Source organism: Carcharodon carcharias, chromosome 3 (assembly GCF_017639515.1).
Source record: "Carcharodon carcharias isolate sCarCar2 chromosome 3, sCarCar2.pri, whole genome shotgun sequence".
Classification (NCBI taxonomy): domain Eukaryota; kingdom Metazoa; phylum Chordata; class Chondrichthyes; order Lamniformes; family Lamnidae; genus Carcharodon; species Carcharodon carcharias.
Window position 1 is genome coordinate 103,117,194 of NC_054469.1, and position 18,926 is coordinate 103,136,119.

At 39.9% G+C, this 18,926-nt stretch overlaps 2 protein-coding genes across 18 annotated transcripts in view; one reads left to right on the top strand and one right to left on the bottom strand.

The window, feature by feature from the left end:
* The window catches only part of invs (inversin), a 429,324-nt gene extending 417,012 nt beyond the window's left edge, over positions 1-12,312 (top strand). For 12 of the 13 annotated variants that reach the window (XM_041184776.1, XM_041184778.1, XM_041184775.1 and 9 more), the window contains one exon: positions 8,281-12,312. In XM_041184776.1, coding sequence (XP_041040710.1) covers positions 8,281-8,393 — 113 coding nt within the window. In that variant the 3' untranslated portion in view covers positions 8,394-12,312. The remainder of the gene's footprint in view (positions 1-8,280) is intronic. The other variant, XM_041184790.1, reaches the window with a different exon arrangement.
* The window catches only part of tex10 (testis expressed 10), a 159,509-nt gene continuing 152,866 nt past the window's right edge, over positions 12,284-18,926 (bottom strand). For all 5 annotated transcript variants that reach the window (XM_041184795.1, XM_041184794.1, XM_041184791.1 and 2 more), the window contains one exon: positions 12,284-13,155. In XM_041184795.1, coding sequence (XP_041040729.1) covers positions 13,042-13,155 — 114 coding nt within the window. In that variant the 3' untranslated portion in view covers positions 12,284-13,041. The remainder of the gene's footprint in view (positions 13,156-18,926) is intronic.

An 18,926-nucleotide genomic window follows, 5' to 3' on the forward strand; every position in this document is an offset into this window, starting at 1 on the left:
CTATCTTGTTCAATAATGCGAATTAGGGAAGGAAATCTGTCCTTACCTGGTCTGGCCTACATGTGACTCCACACCCACAGCAATGTGGTTGACTCTTACCTGTCCTCTGAAATGCCCTAGCAAGTCACTCAGTTGTATCAACTTGCTAAAAAGTCCAAAATGAAACTGGACGGACCACCCGGCACATCGACCTAGGCACTGGAAACGACAGCAGCAAATTCCACCCTGTTGACAATCCTCCTTGCTAAAATTGGGAGAGCTGTCCCACGGGCTAGTCAAGCAATAGCCTGACATAGTCATCCTCACAGAATCATATCTTACAGATAATGTCCCAGACACCAACACCAGCCCTGGGTATGCCCTGTCCCACCAGCAAGACAGACCCAGCAGAGGTGGCGGCACAGTGGGAGCAAGTTGCTCTGGGAGTCCTCAACATAGACTCCGTACCACATGATGTCTCATTGCATCAGGTCAAATATGGGCAAGGGAACCTCCTGCTGATTACCATGTACTGTTCCCTCTCAACTGATTAATCAGTGCTCCTCCAAGTTGAACACCACTTTGAGGAAGCTCTGAGGGTGGCAAGGGCGCAGAATGTACTCGGGGTGGGGGACTTCATTGTCCATCATCAAGAGTGGCTCGGTAGCACCACTACTGATCGAGTTAGCCAAGTACTAAAGGATGTAGCTGTTAGACTGGGTCCACAGCAGGTGGTGAGAGAACCAAGAGTGAAAAATATGCTTGACCTCATCCTCACCAACCTGCCTGCTGCAGATGCATTTGTTTATGACAGTATCAGTAGGAGTGACCACCACACAGTCCTGGTGGAGTTAAGTCCCATCATCACATTGAGGATACCCTCCATCATTTTATGTAGAGAGGCAGTTGGAGATAGAAAATAGTGAGTGGAGAGGTAGTTGGGAATCTGAAAACAGCACGAATGGAGAGGCAGTCGGGAGATTGAAAACAGCACGAGTGGAGAGGTAGTCAGTAATCTGAAAACAGCACAAGTGGGGAGGCAGTCGGGAGATTGAAAACAGCACGAGTGGAGAGGTAGTCAGTAATCTGAAAACAGCACAAGTGGAGAGGCATTCGGGAGATTGATAACAGTGCGAGTCCTAAAACACAAACCTGTGTAATTAAGGAAAAGGTTTTTGTATTTGTGGGTGGTACTAGCATTTAATAAGCACAGCAGATTGTAGTATAAATAAGAATTATTCTAAATTGATTAAGAAAATATTTAAAATAAATTATTAAATAAATACTGTAGTAAGCACTTTATATAAAGTTTAAGGTACGTCAGTGCAGTTCGGCCATGTAGAACGTGCATCCTGCAGGATGTTGGAAGTCATGCAGGCACAAAGTGCCCTCGATGACTACGCCGGCAGTAAGTGTCACCAGCTGCAGAAAATTGAGCTCCAAGTTGCGGAGATTGAGCAGCAGCTGGAGTCACCATGGTGCATCCACAAAGCTGAGGATTATGTGGATAGCACATTTAGCGAGGTGGTCACACCACAGCTAAGAAGTACACAGGAAGAGGGGGAATGGGTGATCCTGCCTGTTTCTCTTAGATACGCTGGTGAAGTGCAGGAATCCCCTGAGGCTATTTCGCTCTCTAACTGCTTTTCCATTTTGGATACTGGGGAGCAAGATGGTTCCTCAGAGGACATTAGTAAGAGCGAAGTTCGTGTCACCACCAGTGGCTCAGCTGCACAGGAGGGGAGGAGGAAGAGTGGAAATTCTATAGTAGTAGGCGATTCCACAGGGGAGCAGATGGTTATTTCTGTGGCTGTAGCCGTGACTCCAGGATGGTATGTTGGCTCCCAGGTGCCAGGGTCAAGGATGTTACAGAGCGGCTTCAGGACATTCTTTTGGGGGAGGATGAGCAGCCAGAGGTCGTGGTCCACATTGGGACCAATGACATATGTAGGAAAAAGGATGAGGTCCGGAAAGCAAATTTTAGGGAGTTAGGAAGGGAATTAAAAAGCAGGACCTCAAGAACAGTAATCTCAGAAATACTCCCAGTGCCACGTGCTAGTGAGCATAAGAATAGGAAGATTGAACAGTCCAACACATGGCTGGAGAAATGGAGTAGGGGGGAGGACTTTAGATTTCTGAGGCATTGGGACAAGTTCTGGGGCAGGTGGGATCTACAGAAGAAGAACAGGTTACACCTTAACAGGACTGGGACTGATGTCCTTGAGGGGAGGTTTGCTCCTGCTGTTGTGGAAGGTTTAAACTAGATTGGCTGGGGAATGGGAACCTGAGGGGAAATTCAGAGTGGAGAGGAGAAAAACTGGCAGTGGGAAATAGACAAGTATCAATTGATAATGAGGTTATATCAGAATTGTATCAAGATAGATGGAATACTTGGGAGAGTTTTATAGAATTAGAGTAGGCAATAGTAAGTTATTAAATGGGGTCAGAATAAGGGGGAAAGTAAAAAGCCTAAATTAGGGCTAATGTGCATGTATGTGAACTCATGGAGTGTGGTTAATAAGATTGGTGAACTACAAGCACAGGTTGACAAATGGAATGATGATATTATTGCCATAACAGAGACCTGGCTCAAAGGTAGGACTGGGCAATAAATATTCCTGGATACAAGGTGTTTAGGAGAGACAGGAAAGGATGAAAGGGGTGGGGGGGGGGGGGGGGGGGGGGGGGGGGGGTTGCGGTGCAGCGGAGAGTGGCAATGTTGATTAAAGATGGCATTAAACTGCCGGAGAGACAGGGTGTTCCAGAGAGGTAAAGGACGGAATCTCTCTGGCTAGAGGTAAGGAATGAAAAAGGTGCAATAACATTGATTGGTATATATATTCCATCAGCTAGCGGAAGGAATGTGGAGAAACAAATTTGCAAAGAAATTACAGAGTTGCAAGAATTATAATCATAATTGGGGACTTCAAATATCCAAAAATAGATTGAGATAGGAATAATAAAGAGGGGCAAGAGTTCCTGGAATGTGTTCAAGGTAATTTTCTGCAGCAGTATGTTTCCGGTCCAATGAGAGGACAAGCACTTTTAGACCTGGTTCTGGGGAATAAGTTGGCCCAAGTGGACCATATATCAGTGGGAGAGCCTGTAGGGGACAGTGATCATTGAATCATAAGGTTTAGGTTGGTCATGGAAAAGGACAGGGCACAATCCAGAACAGGATAATTAATTGGGGGAAAGCCAGTTTCGATGGGATGAGAATGCATCTGACTTGAGGGAGTTGGAATCAAATGTTGGCAGAAAAGACGGTGGCTGAACAATGGGCCACCTTCAAAGAAAAAGTATTGCAGGCAATGCCAAGGTATATTGCCTTGAAGGGGAAAGGTAGGGTAAATAAATTCAGACGTCCTGGATTATGAGAGAAATAGAGGTGAAGACGAAAAGTGTGCATATGACAGATATCAGGTAGAAAATACAATGGAGAATCAGGCTGAATGTGAAAGGACCATAGGGGAAATGAAGAAACTAATAAGAAAAGCAAGGAGAGAGCATGAAAAGAGGCTGGCAGCTAACATAAAAGGGAATTCAAGGTCTTTTATAAACATGTAAATAATGAAAGAGTGGTAAAAGAAAGATTAAAGCCGATTACTTACAAGAAAGGGGACTTGCACGTGGAAGATGGAGAAATAGGGGAGGTATTGATTGAGTATTTTGCAACTGTCTTTACAAAGGAAGAAGATGCTACCCAGGCCAAAGTGAGAGAGGGGGTGACTGGTACACTAGAAGAATTTACAGTTGAGGAGGACCTGTTAGAAAGGCTTTCTTTACTTAAAATAGATAAGGTACCAAAACCAGTTGAGATGCATCCAAAGGTACTGTGGGAAGTTGCAGATGCACTAGTGATAATCTTCCAGTCTTCCTTAGACACAGGGGAGATGCCAGAGGACTGGAGAATTGCAAATGTTACACCCTTGATCAAAAAGAGGTGCGAGGAACTACAGGCCAGTCAGTTTGACCTCAATGGCAGGGAAACTTCTGGAAACTATATTCAGAATAAAATCAATAGTCACTTAGACAAGTGCAGGATAATTAAGGGAAAATCGTGTTTAACTAACTTGGAGTTTTTTGAGGAGGTAACAGAGAAGATTGATAGGGGAAATGCTGTTGATGTGATGTATATAGATTTTCAAAAGGCATTTGATACAGTGCCATACAACAGACTTGTGAGCAAAATTCTAGGTCATGGAATATAAGGGAAAGTAGGCACTTGGATAAGAAATTGGTTCAGTGACAGGAAACAGAGAGTAGTGATAAATGATTGTTTTTCGGATTGGAGGAAGGTTTGTAGTGGAGTTCCCCAAGGGCCAGTGTTGGGACCCTTGCTCTTCCTGATATATATGAATGACCTAGACTGTAGTGTGCAGGGCCTGATTTCAAAGTTTGCAGATGGTTCGAAAGGAGAGCCTCTAAAGGAGGTGCAGGAACAGAGGGACCTTGGTAGATATGTACATAGGTCATTGAAGATGGCAGGGCATGTTGAGAGAGCAGTTAATAAAGCATATAGTATCTTAAGCTTTTTTAATAGGAACATTGAGTACAAGGGTAAGGAGGTCATGTTGAACTTGTCTAAGACACTAGTCAGGCCTCATCTGGAGTATTGCATCCAGTTCTGGGCACCATACTTGAGGAAGGGTGTGAGAGAATACAGAGGAGGTTCACAAGAATGATCCCAGGGATAAACAACTGTAGCTATGATGATAAATTGGAGAGGTTGAGACTGTTTTCCTTGGAAAAAAAGAAGGCTGAGAGGAGACTTGTTAGAGGTATTCAAGATCCTGAGGGGAATGGACAGGGTAAATAGTGAGAAACTGTTTCCACTCAGGAGAGCATTAAGAACTAGAGGGCACAGATACAAAATAATTGGAAAAAGGAGTAAATGTGATGAGAAGGATTTTTTTTTCATCCAGACGGTGGTGGGAGTCTGGAACAAACTTGCTGAAAGGATGGTGAAGGCAGGTTCGATCTAGGTATTCAAATTGGAAATTGATTGCAACCTGAAAAGAAATAATGTGCAAGGTTACAGGGATAAGGCAGGGGAGTGGGACCAGGTGGAATGCTCTTTCAGAGAGCCAGTGCACACTCAGTGGGACAAATGGCCTCTTGCCCTGTAAAGAATCTGTAATACCGCCGTGCTAAATGGGATATATTTCGAACATATCCAGCAACTCAACTGGGCATCCATGAGGCACTGTGGGCCTTCAGCAGCAGAATTGTACTCGACCACAATCTATAACCTCATGGCCCAGCATATCCCCCACTCTATCATTACCACCAAGCCAAGGGATCAATCCTGATTCAATGAAGAGTGCACTAGGCATACCTAAAAATGAGGTGTAAACCTGGTGAAGCTACAACACAGGACTACTTGCATGCTAACAGCATAAGCAGCAAGCGATAGACAGAGTTAAGCGATTCCACGCTAATGGATGATATCTAAGTGCTGCAGTCTTGCCATATCCAGTCGTGAATGGTGGTGGACAATTAAACAATTCACTAGAGGGGACTCCACAAATATCCCCATCATCAATGATGGAGGAGCCCAGCACATCAGTGCAAAAGATAAGGCTGAAAAGTTTGCAACAATCTTCAGCCAGAAGTGCTGAGTGGATGATCCATCTCGGCCTCGTCCCAAGGTCCCCAGCATCACAGACATCAGTCTTCAGCCAATTCGATTCACTCCACATGATATCAAGAAATGGATGAAGGTACTGGTTACTGCAAAGACTGTGGGCCCTGACAATATTCTGGCAATAGTACTGAAGACTTGTGCTCCAGAACTTGCTGCGCCCCCTAGCCAAGCTGTTCCAGTACAGCTACAACACTGGCATCTACTGGGCTTTGTGGAAAATTGCCAAGTTTGTCCTGCACACAAAAAGCAGGACAAATCCAACTTGGCCAATTACCCAATCCAACCCATCAGTCTACTTGTGATCATCAGTAAAGTGATGGAAGGGATCAGCAACAGTGCTATCAAGCGCACTTGCTTAGAAATAACCTGCTTCTGAAGCTCAGTTTGGGTTCCGCCAGGGCCACTCAGCTCCTGACCTCAAAACAGCCTTGGTTCAAACATGGACATAAGAGCAGAGCTCCCGAGGTGAGGTGAGAGTGACTGCCCTTGACATCAAGGCAGCATTTGACTGTGTGTGGCATCAAGGAGCCCTAGCAAAACTGGAGTCATTGGGAATCAGGGAAAACTCCACTGGTTGGAGTCATACCTTGCAAAAAGGGAGATGGTTGTTGGAGGTCAATTGTCATAGTTGCAGGACATCACAGCAGGAGTTCCTCAGGGTACTGTCCTAGGCTCAACCATCTTTAGCTGCTTCATTAATGACCTTCCTTCCATCATAAGGTCAGAACTGGGGATGTTCTCTGTGATTCTTGATTATTGTGCTATCGATAATGTTTAGCAACATTCGTGACTCTTCAGACACAGAAGCAGTCCATGTCCAAATGCAGCAAGACCTGGACAATATCCAGGCTTGGGCTGACAAGTAACATTCATGCCACACAAATGCCAGGCAATGACCATCTCCAACAAGAGAGAATCTAACCATCGGCCCATGATATTCAATGGCATTACCATTGCTGAATCTCCCACTATCAACATCCTGGGGTTACCATTGACCAGAAACTGAACTAGGCATATAAATACTGTAGCTACAAGAGCAAGTCAGAGGCAAGGAATCCTGTGGCAAGTAACTCGCCGCCTGACTCACCAAAGCCTTTCTACAATCTACAAGACAAAAGTCAGGAGTGTGATGGAATACTCTCCACTTGCCTGGATGAGTGCAGCTCCCACAACACTCAAGATGCTTGACACCATCCAGGACAAAGCGGACCGCTTGATTGGCATCCAATCCACAAACATTCTCGCCCTCCACCACTGATGCACAGCAGCAGCAGTGTGTACCATCTACAAGATGCACTACAAGAGCTCACAAAGCATCCTTAGAAAGCACCTTCCAAACCCATGACCACTACCATCTAGAAGGACAAGGGCAACAGACAAATGGGAACACCACCACCTGGAAGTTCCCCTCTAGGCCACTCACCATCCTGACTTGGAAATAGATCGCCAATCTTTCACTGTCGCTCAGTCAAAGTCCTGGAACTCTCTCCCTAACAGCAGCGTGGGTGTACATACACCACATGGACTGCAGCAGTTCAAGACAGCAGCTCACCACAACCTTCTTAAAGGCAGTTAGGGATGGGCAATAAATGCTGGTCTGGTCATCGATGCCCACATTCCAAAAATGAATTTAAAAAAGAGGCTATCCATACAAAAATTGGTCGTGAGATTTATAGTGAAAGCTGTTAGATGGGCAGAAAGGTGGCAAATGGCATTTAACCCAATGAAATGTGAGGTAATGCCTTTGTGAAAGGTAAGTGAATTGTGTAGCAGGCCAAGTAGATAATGTAATTAACAGTGCATACAGGAACCTTTCCTTTATATACAAGAGCAGGGATGTTACACTGGAACTGTATGAAACACTAATAGTTCTAGTCCCAACAATATAGGAAGGATGTGATTGAAAAAGATAGGGTACAGAGCAGAATTACAAGGATGTTGCCAGGAATGGAGCATTTTGGCTATGAGTTAAGATTGGATAGGTTGGGGTTGTTTCCTTTGGAATGGATGTGGATAAAATTGAGGGGCCTAAATAGAGTGGATAGAATGGACCTATTTCCCTTAACAGAGAGGTCAGTAACCTGGGGTCATGAATTTAAAGTATTGGAGGGGAGTTGAGAATTTCTTTCAATCAGAGGTGGGTGAGATCTGGAACTCTCATTGCATTTAAAAAATATTTATAACTGCTCTTGAAGTGTTGTAGCATACAGGCCTACAACGAGCTGGAAAGTGGAATCAGGCTGGAGCATTTTTATTAGCTGGTATAGATATGATGGGCTGAATGACTTCTGTGCCTTAAGTTTTCTGTTTCTTTGTTTGATTTCCTGCACCCCAAAGAACCCGATCTCAGAATGACTGTGGGGATAGGCACAAAAAGAAAATAAGGACAGTACTACCTAGCCCAGACTTGAGCATCTTCCAGCAGCTTATTTTAAATGGCATAGATACCTTGATAGGCTGGGAGCAAGTTACGTGATTTATTCTGTGACTTATACTTACAAAATCAGTTCTTATACCTCCAATGGCAAATATATAGAAAGAAATATCATGAATCATGGAATATTTGTAACAAAATAAATGTTTATGCAAAAACAAGAGAGGGACACAACATACAATTTCAGAGTTGTGTTTGACTTGTCTGCTTTCATCCACAGTGAGAAATCTTCAGCATGTTCAGCTCTTGGGAAACGCTGGAAATTCCAAACAGTTCTCCTACAACATGAGACCACACACTTCAAAGACCTACAGAACTAAACCAAAAGAATAAAGCAGTGACGCAGGACTGTAACCAAGATGGAAATGTGCCCAGTTCAGCCCATTGAAGTGTACAGGTTCTTTTTGCTTTTCACTGAAGCTTACTGAGGTGTATTTAGACAAATGTTCTTAAAAAGAGGCTCTAATTCTACAGGGATTAAATAATACCATAGAATGTGAAAAAATGCACTGCTATAATATCTTATCTAAATCATAGAAGTTACATTATAGGTGGCAGCCAATCAGTCCATCATGTCAGCGTCAACTCCAAGATACCAACTTATTTCCATTATGTTTGTCCTTTTCCCACAACATTTAAAAATGTTATTTTTCAAATATTTATCCACTTCCCTTTTAAAAGCAATTTTGGATTCTGGGGTGGCATTCAATATCCTAACACCCTTCTATGTAAACAAATGGTTTCTCCTGGCCTGTCCCTTCAGTTGACAATGATTTTAAATTTATGTTCAACAATGACTTTCAGTTTGTGCTCTTCAGTTAACAATTCACTACCAGTAGAAATAGTTTTCCTTATTTACCTTATCAAAAGCTTTCATAATTTTGAACACTTTCTATTTGATTTATCCAATTAAGAGCCAGTTTCTCTAATCTCACAAATAAAGTCTCTCAATCCAAATACCCTTATGCATCCCATTTGCATGACTTCGAAAGTTTTCTAAAGTAGATCAACAAGGCGTAACATAATGTTCCAACTGCAGCTGAATCAGCTACTTGTACGTTTAACATTCTCTTCACTTTAGATACTCCCCCATTTATAAAACAGGATTGTAAATGCTTTTTCCTTTTTAAAAAACTTCATTAATTTGACCTCCCAGAGATTTCTGCTCAGTTACTCCTTTGAAAGTTTTACCATTATTTTACCATACTTTTACATTTTTTTCTTCCAAAACATTGACGTGTCAGGATTGGGAGGAGCAATCAGTCCATTAACCTGTCTGTTATCCTGGTTACTTAGAATGTTCACAGCTAAGACGCTGTATATTTTTGCCCTGCCTGTGGTTAAGTGTGTTGGTACCATGAGTCAACAATTTCATTCATAAATCATTGTGTATTTAGCATACATTTCAACACACCGGTTCAGTAATCTTACCTGTTTTAATCCCCAATACTTGTTCTTTTATATAACTTTCCCTTTTTTTCTACAAAACCAAAAATGCTTACAGCTCAGGAGGCAGCGATCTCAGTGCATATCTGTTCCAGTTCTTTGCTAAAGCAATCTAAAAATAGCCCCACAGCCTTGCTCATCTCCAAAGCCTTGTACCTTTGCTAATATTTATTAAAAATTGCCCTAAATAGATACAACAGTCTCAGCTGTAATCATTTTCTGGGCAAAGTTTTCCATGTAACAAGAATATTCTCCATAATAAAATTCCTCTAACTTCTTTCCTCACTTGGAGTGATAACTATAGATTTATAATGTAGTTGTTTAATCAACCAAAGAAACTATCTTTCCTATTCACTATCAAACTGTTCATAAATGTTAAAAAGATCAGCTAAATCTCAACCTATAATGCTCCAGCACACAGTCCCAATACTACCTCAAATCTCTTGGGGCAGAATCCTCAGTGTGCTAAGAATTACACACAACCAATTTGAAATTGACAGCTAGGCTCAATAGTGTGGTGCAATTACATGGACTGGAAGCCCTGTTCTTTGCAGACAGAAAGAACATTAACACACATTGGGCCTGATTCAGCTAAACAAAATAAGTGACAGCCATTCGCTCGTTCATTTGGTCAATATCTTGACCAGAGTCAAGCTGCCTGGTTTAAAATTTCAAATAATGCTTGGCATTTAACTGTCAATCACCATCAACTGGTGCATTCTTCACAGTAATACCAGAGTCCACTTGCCAACCAATCAGCACTCTCTTCTCATACAGTATAAATATGTTGTTTTCCAGACATTGGTATTTTCTTGCGAATTGTCCTGATGAGTGCAAGACGAAAAGCTTTGACAATGAATGTCTCTTTTTTCAACAATACTCAAGTTTTGTATTACCAAACAACTATTTGTTACTTTCCCAGTGAGAGCATAGGTCCTGCCACTTTTAGATGAAGCCCATTATCCTGTGCTGATCTCTCCACCCAAAACTTATCAAGGCTCTGTGAATCTCAACTTTGTCCCACAATGCCACCTCTTCAGTCACATTTAACTAGAGAACATACCTAAAAAGTGGATCATTTAGGAATCTTGGTTGTGAAAAGTTGTGACATCAAAAACCCTTGTCTGCTCCTCTGCCTATGGAATTTCGCCCTCCTCTCCTTGGCAATCACTTGCACTGACTCCATTTCCTACTCCAATGAATGGTCATCTACTTCTCTTCCTTACTGATTCACTCCACCTGCAAGGTGACCAACTCCTGCAATGTGCAATCCATGATTTCTCCAATCCCGATATAAAATGGCACATCCCCATATGCTCAAGATCAGAAATTGAGAGATTGATCACATGCAATTGAAAATACTTTCTGCACACATGCTTGTTTGGCCACACCCAAGTGTCCAAGATTTTTCATATTGCACAGATACTGCACATAAGAGGTTTCAACTGACTTCTGTTAAACTAAGCAGTCGTATCCTAAAAAAGTGATGAATTTAAACACATTAACCACTCAAATTTAATTGTAGGCTGATTGGAACTTAAAGCTCAACTCCCAATTGACTCCATACCTTACTGGGTCTTTGTAATTCCATTGATCTTTAATTATTCAAGATTAACTGTCACTAATTCAAACTTGCACTCTTACACAATAGCCCAACTGAGAAAAATAATTGGAGAACAGCTAATCAACTACATACATAATCAAGTAACATTAAGATACTCAAGCCAGCCCAGTAAGGCAGCCAAATTTAATAGAAGTTCCTAGAATTGAAATGTTAAAATGAAATGAAAGTTAAAGTACAATAAATAAATTGAAATGTATACTTAACTTGCTATTCCCATGGAAATTATTTTTAAATTAAAAAATCTTAGTGGGGGGTGGGCAATCATAAACCTAAAATTATATATACTTAGTACACCTTTTTAAGTTGTATGTGAAATATTGCCATCCTTCAAATGATTAGCCCCTCAAGTAGTCAAATTTCATGGTCTTTGATTAGTAAATCATCAAATGCCCTTTTGTTAACACCTGCTACACAGATGTGATAATGAATACAAATCCAGCAGACTTCAGTTTGCAATACACTCCCAATTGCATGAAATCTCATTGGCACTGAGGTAAAATATGACAATTGGGTTTAATAGGAATTATGTTAAAGTTCAGATGAAAAAGGTTAAACCTTCAGCATCAACATTTATTCTTGTCTACTTTAAATTCTAATTATTTGTAAATTTAAATTGAAACCACACAAAAACTGTCTCCTGTGCTGTTTTATTAAAATTATTTATTCCAAACTACTAAGTTTTTAAAAAATGACAATTAACAGGAATAGCCAGGAGCTGCTGGTTCAACTGGATTGGTCTGACTTTTTGACATAGTTCCATGCATAATGTACATGTCCTTTCATTACTGTAAAATACCATGATGTATCATTTTAATGATTAAATATTACCTACCCATTCACTTGCAAGCACTAACATAATGTACAGTATTATGCTTGAAGTTTGGAAAGAAATGTCCAAATACAGCAATTAGCTATAATATGACAAATGGAATGAATACATGTTGCATCCACATTGCACTAGGTGAACAATATTATCTGATGGTACTCCATAACTTACAAGACCATTGTAATTGTTATAGATCTATTTTACCTGTGTTTAAATGTATCTAGAAATATTTGTCATTGCCCTTTTAAAACAACCTTTTGTATCAGAAATGCTTCATGTTCTTACAGATTAATTATTTTTGTAGTTTTTATTAAATGAATATATACATTTTCAATAAAGACTTTTATTCAAATTGTTTATTGGTGTAACAAAATAAATGATCGCAAACAAAAACATGTAAATATCTTGCCCTTAAAGAGGAGCTGTGATGAGTCATGTAGATTGATAGGTGAAAGGATACATAATTAAGATTCAAACTTGGAAATTTAGGAAAGAATTAAGTTGCACTTTTACAAAAAAAAAAGGGCAGGGAGTATTTCTGTCACCACAAAGATATAAATGGATTGCGGTGAAAATGACTTTGGTCAGGGAAACAAAAGCAAATTTGACATAGCTATAGGACGTTTTTAGGCACACGTGCAATTGGTTCAAGAAACTGCAATAAAAAGATATTTCTACATGTTTATTAAAATCTTTCCACTTTCACTGAGCACAACCTTGAAATATTATTGCAAACAGAAATTTCCTGTGAATATGTTGTGTAGAATGCTCCCCATTCATACTTTCAGGAAGTTATCCAACAGAATAAGGAATGTATTATTCTTGAGATATGCTACATCACTCAGAACCAATGAATATGTCTAATCTCCATTATACAACAAATGAAGCACTGTTATCTCTATGGATTTCAAGCTAAAGATACCTATCCCGAGGAATATCTGAGCATACAGTGCTTTCATCTTATTTTATAGGTTTGTAAACTCAGTTCTACATTTATGGAGCTGCAAATCCACCATATCTAATTGTTCTCTGATGTAGCACTTTTTAAAGAGTGGGTATCATTATTTTGCTGGATTTCTTTCATTTTAAAAGGTAACTGGAAAATTAGCTGAACTTCTGTGCTGTGTTGTAAGGTAGATTCTGAAGCAGTAATGAAGGTCGATTAACCATTGCTCTTGGAAATCTTCAGTCTTGAAGTTCTGAAAAAAATAATATGGAATGTCAAAAAGCCAGCCAATTGTCCCTCACTTCTCCACAGATTTTCAAATGCTTCACATCCATTTTTTCTCTTCCCTACCATAGGCTACAAATTTTTTTTGTAAGGAGGGGAGAAGGGCAATTGATAGTGGTAACTTCATTGTCCACATCGCTACTATAGGACTAAACACTCCCAAATCTATTGGAGTGGTGCTTACCTTAAAGCTAATGCAATATAAATTACATCTTTAAATCTTATATTGTATGTTGCAACATCTAGCCTTCTTCAGGTCAAAAAGTTAAGCTTCACTTAAGAAGTTTTAAAGTTGAATGACAGTTTGAGCTCAAAGAACAAAGAAAAGTACAGCAGAGGAACAGGCCCTTCGGCCCTCCAAGCCTGCGCTAATCATACTGCCCGTCAACTAAAACATTTTGCACTTCTGGGGTCCGTATCCCTCTATTCCCATCCTATTCATGTATTTGTCAAGCTGCCTCTTAAATACCACTATCGTACCTGCTTCCACCACCTCCTCTGGCAGCGAATTCCAGACACTCACTACACTCTGCGTAAAAAACTTGCCCCGCACATCACCTTTATAGTTTTCTCCTTTCACCTTAAATCTATGTCCCCTAGTAATTGACTCTTCCACCCTGGGAAAAAGCTTCTGACTATCTACTCTGTCCATGCCACTCATAATTTTGTAAAGGTTTGAGGTTTGATTCCTCACCTTTACCAAATTAGCTAATCTCAGTGGAGGTAGGAGTATTACACTGGCCATAGAGATACTGGATTGAATAAAAATTGTCTCGATTCCTATGCCTGAATTCTATTCCGCTATTCTTACTAGGATTGTGAATTTTAGGCGAGGGGATCATCTGTGATGTTACCCTTCATTTGCTCATACATGAAAAATAGCTTTTGAGTGATATACTAGAAGTTGATCAGCAGTTCCAATGCCAAACCCCAGCAAGAAGCCAACATCTTAAGAATGAAGGGGGAACGTTTGAAAGAAAAATATTTTTTAAAAAGTGACAACAGTGCATTGCTTATTCTACATTTTGTTAAGTGAAATAACCTATGAATAGTATACCTTGACAATGATAGTGAGCATTTGTGTTTCACACATTTGTGGAACATTATGTTTTCCATTTCACCTAGCATGCTCCCAATCTTAGCTGCATTGTTGAGCAAGATAATCAATGAAGGCCAACCACTTCTCCACCTACCAAATATTGGGCAAAAAGGAGCAGAGCGGTGCATCACACTTCTAGGTCAATATAGTCAAATAAGAGATAAAAAGAGGTGCTGGAAAAACTCAGCAGGTCTGGTAGCATCTGTGGAGACAGAAACAGAGTTAACGTTTCGAGTCCAATATGACTTTTTCAGAACTCTTCTTTTGGTCCAAAGAATTTTGCTTTCATCTTAAGTCAGATATGGGTTTGTTCCTCCCATGTTAACTACCACTACGTATAGGGGAACATCATATCTCCAAGGCTTGGGAATATTTCTTAGGAGCAAGTCACTCACCTTTTATGAATGGTCACTTTTTTTTATTTGTTTGTGGGCTATGGGATATTGCCCATTATTGCCCTTTAGTGGTAATTTAAAAGAGTCAACCACATTGCTGTGGGTGTGGAGTCACATGTAGGCCAGACCAGGTAAGGACAGGAGATTTCCTTCCCTAAAGGGCATTCGTGAACCAGATGGGTTTTTATGGCAGTCAGCAACGGTTTCATGGTCACCATTAGACTTTTAATTCCAGAATTTTTTAATTGGACCTGGGTCCCCAGAGCATTACCTGGTCGCTGGATTTCCAGTCCAGTGACAATACCACTGTGCCATAGGGGGAGGTCAGAGAGAAAGAGAAAGTGGGTCAATCACCCCAGCCTACTGACATTGCACCCCCTATTAGCAGGATATAAAGTATGGAAGCAATTTTTCTGCCCACACTTTCAGCTAGGCAATATAAATAAATGGAAATACTAATTCTCCGCCCACCAATTCCGATTAGATATATTCTATTTAGAAATAGATTGGTACAATTGATTCTGTTTAGCATAGTGAAGGCTAAATGTACTCGACAATAGAATATTTCTTCGCTTTGCATTTAGCATTATGCTAGCGACTATGCAAAGACCCCCCCACCCCCATATGGAGCTGACGTCTCAATTTCAATCTCATAAAAAGTGCATTCTGCTCTGTGTGGCATTTACAGTCACTACGAAAGCTAGCTCAAAAATAGTTAAGGCATTCAGAGTATATCCTCTACACCAGGGCAATGCTTATACATTCTAAATGCAATTTTATCATTGAAATTAGTTTATATTTAACTCAATTGCAGGACCTATTCTTTTCCATATTAAACAACTTTAAAATGTTTTACAAAAACAAAAATAGCTGGAAAAACTCAACAGGTCTGACAGCATCTGCGGAGAGGAACACAGTTAACCTTTCAAGTCCATATGACTTCATCAGAACTAAAGAAATATAGAAATGTGGTGAAATATAAGCTGGTAGAGGGAGGTGGGACAGGTAGAGCTGGATAGAGGGCCAGTGACAGATGGAGGCAAAGATGAGATTGCCAAAGATGTCGTAGACAGAAGGACAAAGGGGTGATTGACAGTGGAGATATTATCTAAGGAATGTGCTAATGGTGACATCAAGGGTAGAAAGCAGGACAAACAAGTGGCAGACGGCCCTAGTTTGGGGCGGGGGGGGAGAAAGAGAGAGAGAGAGAGAGAGAGAATCGAGGGATCGCAATGGGCTAAAAGGTGGAGATGAAACGAAAGATTTAAAAATAGGTGGGAAAAGAAAAATAGATTTAAAAATTATAAATTATTGAAAAATGTTTTAACTTGTTTTGTGATAGTTTTACTTTGCTTTCTAAAAGAAATTCAGGGAGTCTCTGGACAATACAAGTAATATCCACTCGAAAATATAAATCCAGGTTTCCCAAAACACATGAATAAAGAAAAAAAAAAACTTTGTCTCCTCTCTTTCAGCCCTAAGCTTATAAATTGATGCCAGTGAGTTTCTGCTTCAAATTTAAGTAAGACAAAAGCTCATGAAATGGGAGGCAACTGTGATCCTCAACAGCTGCTGGAAATCAAATCCACTCATCTCTTCTTCCTGGTTCAAATGAAACACAGTCTTCAGAACTAAATAGTAGTAGCCAAAGGCATGGATCACCACCATATCACCTAACCCCTGATGCGCATAAATCATAAAGGTGAATTCAAATTAATGCTAAATTAGATTTTTAAAAATGCACTTTGTTAATCACTCGTATAAATGCTAACAAATGAACCTCACAGTTAGATGTGACACTCTTCCAGGCACCCAACTGCAAATGTTGGATAAATATATTTCCAACTTCTACATGCCTTGCTGCAAGGCATCAGCAAATATTGAGACACAAAACATACGTAGTTAATATCACACAGTGGTACTGGAAAAATTCTGTTCACTCACTATTTATTGCTACGTACATGTTTTTAATAACTGGTGATAGTGGCAACTGTTCTCACTAGTATAACCAATTTATAGATAAATGGAAGACATTTGCTTATTATTTATGATAAAAGTTGAAAATCCTCAATTATTTTTTGAGAATTACAAAACCACTGCGATAAAAGGATTTAAAAAACTATATTGGTGTAAAAATGTTTTAATGTCTGTGGCAGAGACAAGTCCCTGACATATCACTTGCATGGTATGTCATATACAGATTAGGGAAAAAAGATGGTTCCTTATACATATTAAATTACTATCTTTTATTAATATATATTTTACATATTAATTGTTACAAAAGTATAATACTTTTCATAACATTATTCTGGTTTGTTGTAAAGTAGGTTTATGGGTATAAGCGTGTATGATTCTGTGTAATTTAGTTATTTTGGAGTCAGGTAGACTGCAAGCTTGAAATTATCAAAAGAAGCTAGATGTGGAAATGTACTTGAAATGCTAATGAGTAGACATGGATGCTATCTTAGCATGTAAGGTGTGAAGGAAATTTGCATGTTTAGATAAGTGATGGGATTGTTTGGATTTCAAAGGGATGTTAGTCTGTTTACAACTAGCCAGATAAGCAAGGCTAAGGATTGTGCTCATTTATCCCAAAGGTTACTGGCAATATTGGCAGCATAAAAATTTTTATATTATGGGAAAAGTACAGTTCCAAAGACATATGGAACAATGAAGTTGACGTATTAAAGAGAGAGAAAAATATATAAAGGAGAATGAAAGGCTATGTTGGGGGCCTATAAGATCTAACAGGAGTGTGTTCGTGAATGGTCAGCCTTGAATAAGCCTCCAGCCATTTGTGCATTAGTCTGTTCTGTCCAGTAACTAAAGTTGGAAAAAACTATTTGGAATTCCACTGTCAAGTGGGTACTGTGATAACTTGCTGGTTTTTTAAAAAATCTAAAATCTATTTTGGACTGTTGCCTTAAAGAGGGTGTGCAACTAGAAGTCAGGCTAATTAGAAATCTTAGGAGTTGTTATTGTATTTATAATCTTACATATGTGCTTCAAAGCTTTTATTTTGTAATAAATATTTTAATTTTAATTTTGAAAATCTCTAAAGGTCTTGGTGGACTCATTACTTTGGAATTCAGTGCGCACATCTTCTCATAATAATACAAATTGCAAAACCATTGTGATAGCGTGACCAAGTTTCCCCTGTGGATTTGGTTCACCTGGCACACATCATTTGCAACGTCATAACATAATTTACAGTTTTGCATATGGTTTCAAGTCAACTATTTCTGCAAGATCTGAATATTCAAAATGGCTGAACCCATGGATAAAAAATCCCTAAGCAACGAACTTCTCTTGCCACAGTTTAGGGAGTTATCATTGAGACCCAAGTGCTTTTCATGGTTCACAAGAGACTACTGACCCAGATTTTGCAGTAAAAATAATGGTGACATTATCAGCGCTCACAATTATTAAAAAGTAACTGACTAACTTCTGGTGGAGCACATAGGCAGTTATATGTAGAAACAGGAAGTTGCTGTCAGTATTTCCTATTTCTCCAAAAGGTTTGCTATACTAACATCTTGACAAAAGCATGGTTCAAAACACACAGGGGTGGCAGGCAAATTAGCCTTGAAACAAAACAAGTAGCCTTTGATAAAACAAAAACATAAAGTAATATCATACTTAGGCAAAGAATTCAAGAAAGGTCACCTCTGTATAACATGACTTTACATTATGACTCCTCCATGATCCAGGAATAAACAATTGTAGGCACAGGCATCTCATTGAGAGCGGGAAAACTTGCAGAGTTTGATTAGAGGAGTAGCGAGTGTGGAAGAGACAGAACCTGCGAGGTGCTTGCTCCTCCAAACACAGATTCTGTCTCTCCCATGCTGGCTGCTCCAGCTCCCTTCCGCTCTTGCTGCTCCACCAGAGACAGAATCTATGATTGTAGGAGCAGCAAGGGCAGCAGGGAGGGAAACTGGGATTGGAGGAGCTGGAACAGTCAGCATGGAGAGAGGAGAACTGAAGGGGAAAAAAAAACTTTACCCTGAGTTGAAGAGGCAGAGGAAGAAACAAACCATTCTCCTCAGACCAGAACCTCAGAACTTAGGAGTCTATTTCAACTTTTCCACCATTGGAATTTTTTTTTTACAATCTTTTTAGAGTTGTGTTTTTCTTATTGAGGGGGAAAAAGGGTGCCTGTTTCTGGAAGCTGCCGAGTGAATACTCTGAGATGAACCTTTTTAAAAAATTATCTTTAAATAAACAGTCCCCTCCCCACCCAGT